The sequence below is a fragment of the Podarcis raffonei genome, chromosome 8, assembly GCF_027172205.1.
Source record: "Podarcis raffonei isolate rPodRaf1 chromosome 8, rPodRaf1.pri, whole genome shotgun sequence".
Classification (NCBI taxonomy): Eukaryota; Metazoa; Chordata; class Lepidosauria; order Squamata; family Lacertidae; genus Podarcis; species Podarcis raffonei.
This window is the reverse complement of record NC_070609.1, coordinates 34,620,748-34,636,279: the sequence shown is the minus strand read 5'-3', so window position 1 is coordinate 34,636,279 and position 15,532 is coordinate 34,620,748. Positions and strand designations below refer to the sequence as shown.

At 44.4% G+C, this 15,532-nt stretch overlaps 1 protein-coding gene across 4 annotated transcripts in view; it reads left to right on the top strand.

The window, feature by feature from the left end:
- The window catches only part of GRIK3 (glutamate ionotropic receptor kainate type subunit 3), a 197,595-nt gene that overhangs the window by 115,917 nt on the left and 66,146 nt on the right, over positions 1 to 15,532 (top strand). For all 4 annotated transcript variants that reach the window (XM_053399152.1, XM_053399148.1, XM_053399149.1 and 1 more), the window contains exon 2: positions 997 to 1,173. In XM_053399152.1, coding sequence (XP_053255127.1) covers positions 997 to 1,173 — 177 coding nt within the window. The remainder of the gene's footprint in view (positions 1 to 996; positions 1,174 to 15,532) is intronic.

Sequence of the window (15,532 nt, the reverse complement as noted above, 5' to 3'; positions counted from 1 at the left end):
GCTTGTACTCTGATCTTATACTCTTAAACTGGTGTGAGAGATGAGGAACGTTGGTGTTTAAACCTTATGATGAACCAAACACATAAGGGATTTGTATGCTAAACGGAGAGAGTAGAGACTTGCCTTTAATGTATGGAGGGGGAGGAGTGCTAATGAAGTAGAATCCTACATAGATGATGCTGCACACTTCAAACATCCCATTCTAACTTCACCACAACTTTGTTTACCAAATCTATGGGATAATCAATTGAAAAGTTTCATCTCAGGAATTCTTGACATGGATGCTGGCCAGAACCTCAATTGCCCCCAGATAGAAAACCTTGCAGGACTTGGTGGGAGGGATGCAAAACTGAATTTCACACAATTATAATAGCCAACCAATTATCCCATACTTCGCTGTTGGCAGCCTATATGCAGCTTAAGTACCACATCAAATAGTGCCTTGTTTTCATCCAGTCAATGCCCAAAGAGAGCTATATTTTAGGGTGAGCCTTGGCTTGATTGACCAATCAGAATTCCTAATCTGTACCCAGTCATGTGTCTCACCTATCTCCCTTCCACCCGACACTGACACCCACAATTCACAAACATTTACTACATTCAGATTGAGGGAAGAAGCTACTATGCTCTTGCAAAGATGTGCCATCTGACTCTAGGAAGGCAAGGCAAGACAGAAAGTTGTACCTTCACAGAGTCATTTCATACTCCCTGTGACAATATGGCTACACTAAAGGCACATTGATGTTTTCCATGGTCAACATGGAACAAGCAAAGCAAAGATGCACAACGCCAGATATGTAATAGGCATTTATCTGGGGCACATAATGCACATGGCTGGTTGTGCCTCCCTGGCACACAGGTGTGTTTAATGCCTCAAACCCTAGTGTGCCTCTGGGGACCCCAAACAGGTGAAGCAGTGCTGAGAGGTGCAACTGGAGTCTTGATATTGAGCAGCCTTGACTTGGACAGTGATGACATTCTGTTATTTCCTTGCAGGAGGAATCTTTGAATATACAGACGGCCCAAATGCCCAGATAATGAATGCAGAGGAGCAAGCCTTCCGATTCTCAGCAAACATTATCAATAGGAATAGAACACTGCTACCCAACACAACCTTAACCTATGATATCCAGAGGATAAGCTTCCATGATAGCTTTGAAGCCACGAAGAAAGGTGAGTATGGAACAAGTCCCTCTTTCTCCATAGTTTTTGGGTCCTGTCCAGTGAAGGACTTCACGGACAAGAACATTTACAGGTTGATGTGCTTGGTTGTTGTGGCTGAACTCGGGAGTTGTTGGGCTCTTTGATATGTCCTAAGAGCTCATGACCTAACCCCATTTCTGCTGCCCTTCCTCAGTGGGCCTGGTGTGTTATGAAACCCATGAAGAACATACAGGGTTTAGCTTTCTGTGGGAGATACATGGATGCCACCCTTGGGGCAATCATTTCTTGAAGTCATGTTAGCAGAGGGTGAGGTTGGCAGTGACTGGCTCAATATCACACCCAGTGATCTTCATGGGCCGAGTGGGGATTTGAACCCTGTTCTCCCATGTCCTAGTCTAACACTCTAACAACTACACCACAGGCAGAAGAATAGATGATGGGAACATGGTGTTGAAGAATGGAGAAAATCAGAGAGGAAGTTGAATGCAGGTCTAGAGGTGGGAGGAGGGATTGACTAGATGAGCCCTTGTGTCTCTTCCAACTCTACAATTCTATGATTTGGCCTGTTGACAGGAGGGAAGTGGGCAGGCCAGAGAAAACGAGAAAACTGAGAAAACTGAGCCTTTTGTGGGTAGAGGGGCTGGGCTCTGTCCTTGTAAGAGCGCCAGGCACAGTTGAAGGGTTGTACAGAAAGAGAGAAACCCTGCCAATGATCGCTGCCATCATCACTTTCCAGCAAAAGTGGTCACCAAAGTGCCACATTTCTTTGCATTAGTTCTGCATTATTGCTGAATCAGATCTCCACAGGAATTGAGCCTGGTGCCAAGAAGTCCTGGTGCCACAGAAAGCCTTGCTTGCTATCCTCTGTCCAGGCGACTAAACATCCAATAACCCAAACCTAATTAAAGCTTTTAAAAAAAATAAAAATAAAATCTTACGTGATTCCATCTAGAGCTGAAGCTAATGGAATGTGACAAGTAAATAAGGATTAGGTTTTTTAAAACAAACAAACAAACAAAAACCATGCACACATAGCTTCGATTGAATATGACTTCGATTGGTAGAACGGTACTGTTTTTCTTTTGGGGGGTAACATCTTTATTGAAAGTTCAAAAAGTACATAACCATACGTGCACCAAACGTGGTGAGACACAAATGAAAAGAGAGAGAGAGAGAGAGAGAAACAGAACCCGTGCAGAAGAGAAAACAAAGGGGGTAGGGGGAAACCCCCAAAACTGTATATTTTACAAGGTTGTTATTGTACTTCACCAGATCTTATTTTTTTTAAAGAAATATTTATTGCAGTTTTACAAAAACATAAATACAAAAACACATAATAAAAGAAAAAAGAAAAATAAAGATACAACATACAAAAGCAAAGAAAAAATAAGAAAAATTAAAAACAATTCCGTTTTTCATAACTTAAAACTCATTTGCTTGTTTCTTTGACCTCCTCACACCTCCCCTTCTTGTATTCCCATTTAAATAATCAAATCAGCAAATCCTTACCCTCTTTCATTTATCTTAACTCTATATCTTAACATTTTATAACTCTATATTTTCATCCATTATCAATTCATTTTTGCATATTCTTATTAACTTTGTTGCTAATACCACTTATTTCCAATCCAACATCATTTTAACATTCATTAATTTTACAATGTTTCTGCAGATAATCTTTAAATTTCTTCCAATCTTCTTCCACCAACTCTTCTCCCAGGTCTCGGATTCTGCCAGTCATTTCCGCCAGTTCCATAAAGTCCATCACTTTCATCTGCCACTCTTCCAGGGTGGGTAGATCTTGTGTCTTCCAATACTTTGCAATAAGTATTCTTGCTGCTGTTGTTGCATACATAAAGAACGTTCTATCCTTTGGCACCAATTGGCCGACTATGCCCAGGAGAAAGGCCTCTGGCTTCTTCAGAAAGGTATATTTAAATACCTTTTTCATTTCATTATAGATCATCTCCCAGAAAGCCTTAATCTTTGGGCACGTCCACCAAAGGTGAAAGAATGTACCTTCATTCTCTTTACATTTCCAACGTTTGTTATCAGGCAGATGATAGATTTTTGCAAGCTTGACTGGTGTCATGTACCACCTATATATCATTTTCATAATATTCTCTCTCAAGACATTACATGCCGTAAATTTCATACCGGTGGTCCACAACTGTTCCCAGTCAGCAAACATAATGTTATGACCAATGTCTTGTGCCCATTTAATCATAGCAGATTTAACCGTTTCATCCTGCGTATTCCATTTTAACAGCAAGTTATACATTCTTGAAAGTATCTTAGTTTTGGGATCTAACAGTTCTGTTTCCAATTTTGATTTTTCCACCTGGAAGCCAATTTTTTTGTCCAAATTATAGGCCTCTCTTATTTGATAATAATGAAGCCAGTCTCGCACTTTATCTTTTAATTTCTCAAAACTCTGCAATTTCAATTGGTCTCCATCTTGTTCCAATATTTCCCAATATTTTGGCCATTTGGCCTCCATATTGAGCTTTTTCTGAGCCTTGGTTTCCATTGGTGACAACCACCTTGGGGTTTTATTTTCCAATAAGTCTTTGTATCTTATCCAGACATTAAACAATGCTTTCCTGACAATATGGTTTTTAAATGCTTTATGTGCTTTAACCTTGTCGTACCACAAATATGCATGCCACCCAAAAACATTGTTGAAACCTTCTAGGTCCAAAATGTCTGTGTTCTCAAGAAGCAGCCAATCTTTCAACCAGCAGAATGCTGCTGATTCATAGTAAAGTTTAAAGTCTGGCAGGGCAAATCCACCTCTTTGAGTCAGTTAGTATTTTAAATTTTATTCTGGGCTTCTTGCCCTGCCAGACAAATCTAGAAATATCTTTCTGCCACTTCTTGAAACAGTCCATCTTGTCCAGAATTTGCAATGACTGAAACAGAAATAACATTTTTGGCAATACATTCATCTTTATAGCTGCAATTCGACCCAACAAGGAAAGCTTCAAATTTGACCATATTTCCAAATCTTTTTTCACTTCTGTCCAACATTTCTCATAATTATCTTTAAATAAATTTAAATTCTTAGCAGTCATATTAACCCCCAAGTATTTTACTTTCTTAACTAATGTTAAACCTGTCTCCTTCTGAAACCTCTCTTTCTCAATTGGTGTAAAAATTTTCTCTAAAACTTTGGTTTTTAGCTTATTCAACTTAAATCCTGCCACATGACCAAATTCTTGAATCAATTCTAATACTCTTTTCGTACTAGATTCTGGCTCCTGTAACGTCAAAACTAGGTCATCTGCAAAAGCTTTCAATTTGTATTGTTTGGCTCTGACCTGAATACCTTTAATCAGACGGTCCCTTCTAATCATATTTAGGAGAACCTCCAGGACCGAAATAAAAAGCAATGGGGAAATTGGGCAGCCTTGTCGTGTCCCTTTCTCTATCTTAAATTCCTCTGTCATCACATTATTGACTATTAACTTAGCCTTTTGTTCTGAGTAAATTGCACTTATACCATTTTCAAACCCTTGACCCACCCCCATTCCCTGAAGATTTTTCTTCATAAAATTCCAAGAAATATTGTCAAAGGCTTTTTCCGCATCTACAAAAATTAAAACTGCTTTGGTATTAATGTTCACTTGCAACTTCTCCAAAATGTTAATTATATTCCTCGTGTTGTCAGACAAGTGTCTACCTGGGAGAAAGCCAGCTTGGTCCTTATGTATCTCTTCAACTAGTACCTTTTTTAATCTATTAGCCAAAATATCAGGAAAAATTTTGTAATCCACATTGAGCAGGGATATGGGGCGGTAGTTCTTAAATTGTGTCTTTTCAGACTCAGTTTTCGGTAAAAGTGTAATGTAAGCTTCCTTCCACGACTCTGGCGCCTTTCCCCCCTCCAAAATTTCATTAGAAACCTCCTTTAGTGGCTGAATTAACCAATCTTTCAAAGATCTATAGTATTTTGAGGTTAAGCCATCCGGCCCTGGAGATTTACCCAACTGCATATTCTGAATGCCACCTTCTACCTCCTGTTCTGTAATTTTGTGGTTCAGCATTATCTTGTTTTCTTGAGAGATTTTTTGTAATCCGTTTGTTTTTAAAAACTGGTCTATATCAGTCTCTTTCTGTGGCCCTTGTGTATATAGTTGTTTAAAATATCTCTGGAAGCACTTTCTAATCTCCAATGGATTCTGTATGTTCTTTCCTTCCACATCCAAATTTGTGATAGTGTTTAATTTTTGTCTTTTTTTCATCTGCCAAGCTAACAATTTCCCGCATTTATTAGCCGATTCAAATGTCTTTTGTCTCATCTGTTTAATTTTCCATTTCACTTCCTGGTTTATCATTTTCATATATTGTACTTGATATAACTTTATTTCTCTCAGAATCTCTTGCGACTTTGGTTTTGCTCTTAATTTCTTCTCTCCTTTTATTTTTTCCAAGATTTTATCTTTTTTCTCATTTAGGATTCTCTTCTTTATTGCATTCTGTTGGATCAGAAACCCTCTCATGACCACTTTACTTGCATCCCAGATTACTCTTTTTTCAACCGTGGTATTCAAATTTATCTCAAAATAGTCTCTCAAGATTTTTTGGGCCTTCATGATCTCTTGATCTCTAAACAAGGTGTCATTCATCCTCCATCTGAAGGAACCGATTGGTGTTAGTTTCATCTCCATCTTCACAGCATTATGGTTGGAGCAAGTTTTTGGGCAAATTTCCACTTTTCGAATCTTAGGTGCCAGTCCTCTAGTTATCCATATTTGGTCAATTCTTGTCCATGTCATTTTGGCTTCAGAGAAGAATGTTCCATCTCTTCCTAAGGGGTTCTTAGTTCTCCAAATGTCAATCAAGTCCATATTGTCAGTCAAGTTAAAAAAAGTTTTTGGTAGTCTGCCATCTTTAGTTACAACCTGTCTCTGCGACTTGTCCATATTTGTAGATACCACTCCATTCATATCTCCCATCATAATAATCTTGTAATCCATATAGTCCAACAATGTCTCATGCAATTTCTTAAAAAATTCAGATTTCCCCTCATTTGGTGGATAAACTCCTACTATCAAAATTTTTTCTCCTTGTGCTTGAATTTCAATTGCCACAAATCTTCCTTGTTCATTGTGATGGGATGGTGAGCTGCTTGTGCGTAAAATCCTAGTCCCTCAGAGTTTGGCTAAGTCCACAAACCTCTGTCTCTGACGGAGCTCCTTAAGCATGGCTCCATCAGTCGCTCGTTGAATCGGACAGTGGGCGTTTACGGAACTTCTTCCAGCATAAAAGCTCCTTAACGGAAACGCGTCTTCTGGACTCTCGGCGTGACAGTTTCCGGCGAGGAGTGGGTGTCCCTACAGGAGGTCTTGAAACCTCCCCACTGTTTTCGCTTGAAGTATCTCTGAGCCCTCCCTCCAACTCACTTTCCCTTGGAACTCCACTTCTCCCCCTGCTGGTCCCCTCCTCAGCTGAATGGTCTCTCTCACCCTCCGTGAGCCCTTTCACCTCCTGCATCTCAGATGGCAGTTCCCTGACATCCACCTCCCCTCCAGGGCCCCCTTCACCCCCTTCCCTCCCCTCCTCTGCGGGAGGCGAGGGAGCAAAACCCCTGAAGGAACCTCCCTCATCTTCCGAAGTTTCGAACACTTCCCTCCACCTCTTGCTGTTTCCGGTTTCCAAGTACTCCTCCTCATCGGAGTCTGTTCCTCCTTCCAACTCCGATTCCCTGAATCCTTCCAGTTCCTCCTCATCGTCGGTGGTGCCAAAGTACTCCCTCCGGAACCTCGCTACTGGCTGAGGTTTCCTGGGGAACCTTTGGTGGAACGTTTCAATCAAGATCTCGTCACGGACCTCCTCTGCCGTCACCCAGGTGTTTTCCGACTCCGGTTCCCCTTCTCACGCGACCAAATACTCCACCTGATTACCCTTCCACCTGGAGTCGATGATTTCCGCCACATGGTTGCTGCCTTCCCTTTCTTCTAAGACTGGCCCCCGTGTGGATACCCCTTCCCCTTCCCCCCTATATGGTGACAGTAATGACCTGTGGAATACTGGGTGCAGTTTCATGTGGTTCGGTAACCGGAGTCTGAAAGCCACTGGGTTGACCTGTTGGATGACCTCAAATGGTCCCAATCTTTTGGGTCTCAATTTCTTGCAACCCCCCTTGAACGGCAACCCTTGGGTTGATAGCCAGACCTGACTCCCCACCCTAATGGTTTCACCTTCCCTTCTGCTCTTGTCTGCCTGCCTCTTATATTCTTCTTTGGCCCTTTCTAAGTTGAGTTGGAGTTGACGATGGATCGCTTCCATTTCTTCTACAAAATGTTCAGCGGCCGGGACACTCCATCTCTCCCCTCCTCCCCCTGGAAACGCCCTGGGGTGGCACCCATAATTAGCCAAAAAGGGGCTCATCCTGGTGGACACATTCTCTGCATTATTGTAAGCAAATTCCGCTAGCGCCAACTTTTCGACCCAATCGTTCTCTCTGTCATTGACATAACACCTCAGGTATTGTTGGAGGATACCGTTTGCCCTCTCTGCCTGCCCATTGGTCTCAGGGTGCCTGGCAGTCGAAAAGTTGACCTCTACGTGCAACAAGCTCATAAGTTTCCTCCAGAATCTGGACGTGAACTGTTTCCCTCTGTCGGAGACCACCCTCAAGGGGGCGCCATGCAGCCTAAAAATATGTTCTACAAACAATTTCGCTGTCTCTTCCGCCGTGACTGCATGTGAGCAAGCTACAAAGTGACCCATCTTAGTTAACAGGTCTACTACGACTAGTATGGCGGTTTTTCCCCGAGATTTAGGCAGATCAGTCATAAAATCTATCGATACCGCCTCCCACGGTCGTTCTGGTGTGGGTAACGGTTCTAATAACCCCGCTGGTGCCCGCCTTTCTCCTTTGGCTCTCTGGCATTGGTCACACCTTCTCACATACTCCCGTACATCCTCCCTCACCTTGGGCCACCAAAACTCCCTGGTCACCAACCACATGGTCTTGTGTTGCCCAAAATGCCCCGCTGTGGGATTGTCGTGCAGCTGTTTGAGTACTCTCCCCCTCAATTCCCCTTCGGGTATATATAGAGCCCCTTTGTAATACAATGCCCCGTTTCTTTCTTCAAAACCTCCGGGGTCTTCTCCCTCTCTCCTTAAACCTCTGAGCTTATCCTGGGCGTATTCATCATTTACCGTTCCCTCTACCAGTTCTCTTTGCCCCACCCAGGCCGCCCCACACACCCAGTGGTCCTCTGGGATAATATGTCTCTCTTCAGGCGCCCCCTCCCCCTCCAAATATTCAGGTTTGCGAGAGAGAGCGTCCGCTCTGATGTTTTCTGGACCTGGCACATAGCAGATTTCAAAATGGAATTTGGAGAACTCCTGGGCCCATCTCACTTGTCGTTGGTTGAGCACTCGTGCCGTTCTCCAATACTCCAAATTCTTGTGGTCCGTACACACTTGCACCTTATGCTGTGCGCCAATTAGTAAGTGTCTCCATCTCCGGAATGCTTCGTGAATGGCGAGTAGTTCTCGGTCATATACGGTGTAGTTCCTCTCGGATTTGTTCAACTTACGCGAAAAGAAGGCACACGGTCTCCATTCCGACTTATTGCTCCCTGGCTGAAGCAGCACCGCCCCCACGGCCCGGTCTGAGGCATCAGTTTCCACTCTCATGGGTTTTTGTAAATCCACATGCAGGAGCTGTTCTTCCGAAGCAAATGCCCTTTTCAATTCCTCAAATGCTTGCTCCGCCTCCGCCGTCCAAACGAATTTCTTCTTGCTGCTTAGACAGTCCGTGATGGGAGCCGTTAAGTGGGCAAAGTTCTTGATGAATTTACGGTAAAAGTTCCCAAACCCTAAGAACCTTTGCACATCCTTTTTCATTTTCGGTGTCTTCCATTCCAGCACCGCCTGGACCTTGCCTGGATCCATGGCTAATCCCTTGTCTGATAAGCGGTACCCCAGGAACTCCACCTCCTTGGTGTGAAACTGACACTTCTCCAATTTCACCCACAGCTGGTTTGCTTGCAGCTGGCTAAGCACTTCCCTGACATCCTTTACATGCTGCTCCTCATTCTCTGAATATATCAGCACGTCATCGAGGAAGGCCACGCAATTCTTGTAGAGCAAAGGTCCCAGGACATGGTTCATGAGCGATTGAAAACAGGCGGAGCCTGATTGCAATCCGAATGGCATAACGAGATATTCAAAAGCCCCCAAAGGGGTGAACATGGTGGTTTTCCATTCATCCCCTTTCTTTATTCGTATCAGGTTGTATGCCCCTCTCAGGTCCAATTTCGTGAATATCTTTCCCTTCCTCACCCTGGTCAAAATGTCATCAATCCTGGGCATGGGGAAAGTCACTGGTTCTGACACGGCATTTAGCCGCCGGTAGTCCACTACAAGCCGGGGTTTATCCGTGTTTTTTTTGTCCACAAAAAACACTGGGCTCCCCCCCACCGCTCTGGACTCTCTGATGAAGCCCCTCTTCAGGTTTTTATCAATAAACTCCCTTAACTCCTGCATTTCCCTGTCTGACATGGCGTACAGCTTACCCACGGGGAGCTGGGCCCCAGGGACCAGGTTAATTTGGCAGTCAAAGTCTCTATGCGGTGGTAGTTTATCTGCTTCCCTTTCGCTGAAGACCTTGCTCAGATCAGCGTATTGTTTGGGCACCTTCCCTTTGTCTGCCACTTCCGTCCCTGCTAGAAAGGCTTTTGCCCCTTCTGGCACCTTTCCCTCTCTGCAATGTTCCAGGCAATGTGCTGACCCAAAGGAGACCACTCTCTGATGCCAGCCCACTAGCGGGTCATGCAACGCTAGCCAGCTCATTCCCAAAATGACGGGAGCCCCTCCCAGGGTGGCCACATTGAACGCTATCCTTTCGGTGTGCCTGGCCACCCTCATAACCATTGGGACGGTCTGTAGGCTAACTTCTCCTCCCAACAGCTCCCTCCCATCAATCGTGGTCACCTGCAGGGGGTTGCTTAAAGGGAGTGTCTGTATCTGGTGTTCAGCTGCAAACTCCTTACTCATAAAATTACAGGAGCTGCCTGAGTCCAACAGCGCCTTTGTCTTTAGTGGGTATCCGTTTGCCAGCTCTAGCAACACCTCTATTACTAGGGCTGGTCTTGGAGGTTCCGGAGTGGGCACTTTTACTGCTCCTTGGCCTGGCTGCAGTGCCCCGACGGTGGCAGCCAGGCGTTGGCTTTTACTGGCTCCTGGACTCCCTCCTCCTTCCCCCCAACAGCTCCCGCCATCCCTTGCCATTCCTTTCTTTGCGGGCAGACTCTGGCAAAGTGACCTGGCTGCTGGCAGAGATAACATTTCTTGGCGCTCTTTCCCTCCTTCTTCCTCCCTTCACTGGGATTTGAAACTGCGCGCGCGCACGCTGTTCCAACTTCCATCGGCTCTCCCGGCGGGAAACTTGGCTCTGGAATCTCTGGAATGCGGAAATCCCTCCAACGCTCTCCTTTCCCCTCCCGCTTCTCCAAGGCTCTTGCCTCCTGGCGCGCTCCAATGGTCAGCGCTGATTTGGTCAGCTGGTCCATAGACTCCGCCCTGGGCGCCCGGGAAAGTTCGTCTTTCACCGCCGAAGAAAGCCCTTCTTCAAAGAGCATTTGAATGGGTTCCGCCGATAGGTCCCATCCCAATTTATGTATCAACATTGTAAACTCAGTCCAGTACTCACGAACCGATCGGCTCCCCTGTTTGCAAGCCATCAATTGTCTGCGCACCAGTCCCTGTTCAATCTCGCTGGAAAACATCAAATCCATGGCGCGAAAAAACTTCCTCGTGTCCTTCAGCATTTCACTATTCCCTGCCATCAGGGGTCTAACCCAGTCTCTCGCCCCCCCTTCGAGATGGCCAATCACAAACGCCACTCGTGATGCCTCGTCGGGAAAGTCGTTAAACTGCAGCTCAAGAGCATACTGCATCTCTGTCCTAAAGGCTTGATAGTTCCTGGGGTCCCCCCCAAACTTCTGCACCAATCCTGGCATCTTTCTTGCTAGTGGGGCGCCTTTCGTCTTATCTGCATCCTGCGCCCTCCTTTCCTCTAGCCTCGCCGTTTGCAGCGCTAGCTGGAGCTCCAACACCCTGTACCTTTCTTCCAGGCTTGGACCCTCTCCAGCTCCTCCTGCTCCCCCGGCTCCGGCTGGGTTGCTCATGATGCCTCTCTGCACAAGCTGCTTTCAGGGACTGTCCGATTGCTGTGATGGGATGGTGAGCTGCTTGTGCGTAAAATCCTAGTCCCTCAGAGTTTGGCTAAGTCCACAAACCTCTGTCTCTGACGGAGCTCCTTAAGCATGGCTCCATCAGTCGCTCGTTGAATCGGACAGTGGGCGTTTACGGAACTTCTTCCAGCATAAAAGCTCCTTAACGGAAACGCGTCTTCTGGACTCTCGGCGTGACAGTTTCCGGCGAGGAGTGGGTGTCCCTACAGGAGGTCTTGAAACCTCCCCACTGTTTTCGCTTGAAGTATCTCTGAGCCCTCCCTCCGACTCACTTTCCCTTGGAACTCCACTTCTCCCCCTGCTGGTCCCCTCCTCAGCTGAATGGTCTCTCTCACCCTCCGTGAGCCCTTTCACCTCCTGCATCTCAGATGGCAGTTCCCTGACATTCATCTTTAAAAACAAATTTCGGTGATAGGCTCTCTTTGGCGTAAATTACAACTCCTCTCTTTTTAACCTTATCCGATGAAATAAACTCTTGGCCCAATCTTTTATTAATCAGTACTTTCCTGTGTAGCCTTATCACATGTGTTTCCTGTAAGCAAATTAAGTCCAATTGTTCCTTTTTCAATAAATGAAAGACTTTCTTCCTCTTCTCCGGGGAGTTAAATCCATAAATGTTCCAATTTAATAATTGCAGAGACATGGTGTAGTTATTCTACTTTCCTCCAACTGCTCCCAAAAGTTCTTCTTTTTCTGGCGGTGGTATCACTTTTTCTAGTTTGTCCAATCCCGAGGGTGGTGGTACTATGTCTAGTACTCCTGATTTTAAAGCTCTCAGCTCTTCTAGAGCTTCTTTTTGCAGGTCTTCTTCGTGGTCTTTCAAAAATTTTCCCTTGTCTTCCACTGATCTTATTTTGAACTTTTCCCCTTTAAAGGTAAAAGATAGTCCCTGGGGGAATTCCCACCTAAAAACAATTCTATTTCTTCTCAATAGGGCCACCAGATCTCCGTAGTTGGTTCTAAGATCCAATAGATATTTCGGAATGTCCTTAAAAATCTCCACTCTTGAATCGTTTATTTCCAAAGTCTTCTGGAAGTGCGCACTCAGTATTTTGTCTCTCTCTTCTTTCATCCGGAGGGTAACCAAACAGTCTCTCACCCTGTTCTTTCTCCCTCCTCTTCCAAGCCTAAATGCACTTACTATCTTAAAGTCTTGCTCCACCTCCAAGTTCCAAAATTTTTCAAATTCCTGTGTCAGGTAGTCACTTAGATTGTCTTTTTCAAGTTCCTGTATTGCCCTGATCCTCAGATTGGTCTGTTTCTCCCTCAGTTCAATCATAGACAGAAGTGACTGATGGTCCCCAATCTGTTTACGCATCGGCTTTATTTCTTCCTCTACAGCCACTGCTTTTTCTTTTGCTTCCTCAGCTATTTTTCGATTAGAGGCAGATTCTTGCAGTAATTTTTCAATAGATTCTGTATTGGAATTCGCCTTCTGTCCCAAATTATTAATGCTAGCAGTATTCCGATCTATTTTAGTTGATTGTTCAGTAACTTGTTTACTTAGGCCTTCCAATTTTTCATAAATTTTGTTTAACACTGAAGTGAAATCCCCTTCTGAAGCCATTCCTTTTGGCCCAGCTTGTGCAAGATCTTCCCCCTGCGTCACAGGAGGGCCGGGAACAGATGATCTTCGTTGCTGGGATACTGCACTGGGCTGCTGCACTCTAACCTTGCCCGATCTTGTTGTCCTGTCAGTCATCACACTTTTGTCTATGAATCAAGGTTGGTCCCACGGTCAAATCCTACTGTGGAAAATCCCCAGAGTTAAGAATGGAAAAATCCCCCAGCTGGTTGTGCAGTTTCAAAGTTCCTCTAGGGGGACACTGTAACAGTCATTCAAGTTACAATAAAGAGTCTTTTCCAACTTTCCAAAGTCCCCTTCAAGAAAAACAAGCAACAGTTTCAAATCCAGAGAAGACCTTTAAGAAGTATCTCCTTTGCAGAGTTCACCTCTAAAAAATTACATTGTCTATAAGTAGTGCAACTCTCAATACAACAATTCAAATGAACTTGGCAGTCCGCTCCCAGGAGTTAGATGATGGTCTCTCCCCCCCCCCCCTTGTAAGTAAGAAAGTCACTTTTCCCTCTCCCCCCCCTCCTACAGCCTGGGGGGGGGAGTTCTTTACTTTGATGTTCTGATTTAGAACTTTTAAAACACCACTCTCCAGGTCTTAGCTTAAAAAAGTCTTTGCTTTGATCTGTGTACAGAAACGGAAGGCGGACTTCCTGTTTACACCTTCCCGCTTCAGTGCCAAATTAATCCCTTTTTTCTCCTTTTAGTCCCAATTTCTTAAGTTTCACCTGCTCACGGGTAGTTGTTTAGCAGCCAAATTGTCACAGGAAAAAGGTCAGCGTTCTCCGGCAACAGCTGTGCGGCTTCACCCCACGGAAAGAGCGATCGACTCTCAGCACCGCGCCAACTCCCGTTGCGCTCCGGAGCCCCTTGCGGGGTCCCTTCGCTAATCCGGGGGGCGCTAAAGGTGCCCGCCGAGTCCCACGGTCACAGGCTTCTCCTGCCTGTGATTTTTGCGAGGGTCTCCGCTTCGCCGTAGCGGACAGACCCGATTTCCGCGGAGCTTCCCCCTCCAAACTAGAAGGAGACCGCCATTGCCGTTGGCACCGCCTCCGGAAGCTCTGTACTTCACCAGATCTTAACTCATTATAGTATTTGTAAGAATGGATTACAAATATCATTGAATTTGTCCATGGCACTGTTACTGCTGCCGCATAATACCTGCTCCATGTTTGTAAGAACATGAACTTTTAGTGTGGCAGCAGCTACACTTCGGAAATCCCTATCTATTGATATCAAGCAGGCACCTTCACTGTTTGTACTCTTTTCGGCACCTGACAAAAACAGTTTTGTTTCAGCAAACCTACCCAGATGGTTAGAAAGTTGATACATGTTTTAATTTGTTCTAAATCTGCTGTTAACTTTTCAAAAGTCTTAAATTATTGTTAATTTTTTTGACAATAATTTTATTGCTTGATCATTTTTTGTAAATCTATTTGAATAGTTTTTTTAAAGAATAATTGAGCGGTATATAAGTATCATGAAATAATAGACAAAGTAAGAAAAAGTAAGCAATTCTTGAGCCTACAGGTTTGCCTGTATCTCCCACACATTAATTGGCTTATTTGCCAGGCTACATTACTCACATTTCAAATGGGGAAATTTAATTTCCAGCTTAGAAATCCCTGTAACATTTCCATGGTTACACTTTTTTATTTTTATTTTTTTGGTTAGCTTGTTCCTAATTTTTGTTTCACAATGTGATGTGGCTAAGAACAAGTGACCTTGGGGAATGATGGGGATTTGTAATCTTGTGTTGACACATCTATGTTAAAAAAAAAAAGTTTATAGTGGAGTTTACTTTATTGTGGGTCACCACATTTTCAAACGTGTCTTGTCAACTTTGTTTCTGTTTTCCAGGCTTGAGAAACTGAGGCTGGAGAATAGGGGCTTTGCCAAGTCTCTCCAGTTAGACCAGGGCTGAGTCAACATTTCAGCCTGGCTTGTTTTCTTCCCCCAGTTACAAACCTCCCTGAACAAAAGTACTCAACCTAAATTCTCTCATGAGGAAAAAGAGCTTCTTCTAGCTGCTCCTTTGTGTTTCAGTGCCTTAAAATTAATTTTGCACGTGGCAGCCTGAAAATTTATGGACCTGGCTGAAAATATGTGTTGCTCTTCCAGTAGAGCTCATTGTAAATACCATAGTTTACTATGCCAGTGAGAACTGTGAATGGAGTGGGGAGACCCTTAGGATGCATCTGCTGTGTTCTTACAAGAGCAGAAGTGCATCATTCTGCTGCTCCTTTATTCAGGGGCTCCCAGCTACATGTCCTAGGAGATCCAGTGGGGCAACTGATTATCTAGTAACAACTGTGATTTTCTAATGAGGAAGCGGGGATCTGTTGTTGTTGTTGTTGCTGCTGCTGCTGCTGCTGCTGCTGTTACTACTACTACTTTTATTTATTTATTGCCTGCTCTTCACCCTAAGGTCCCAGGGTGGGTCACAACATTAAAACACACTATTAAAAACAAATTGAAACAACTTACAACCATAAAAATAAGGTGGGTCCTACAAGATGTACCTGGTGTGTCATAAGTCAAGCTAAAAAGGTGCATTCTCCAAAAGCTGTACAATGAG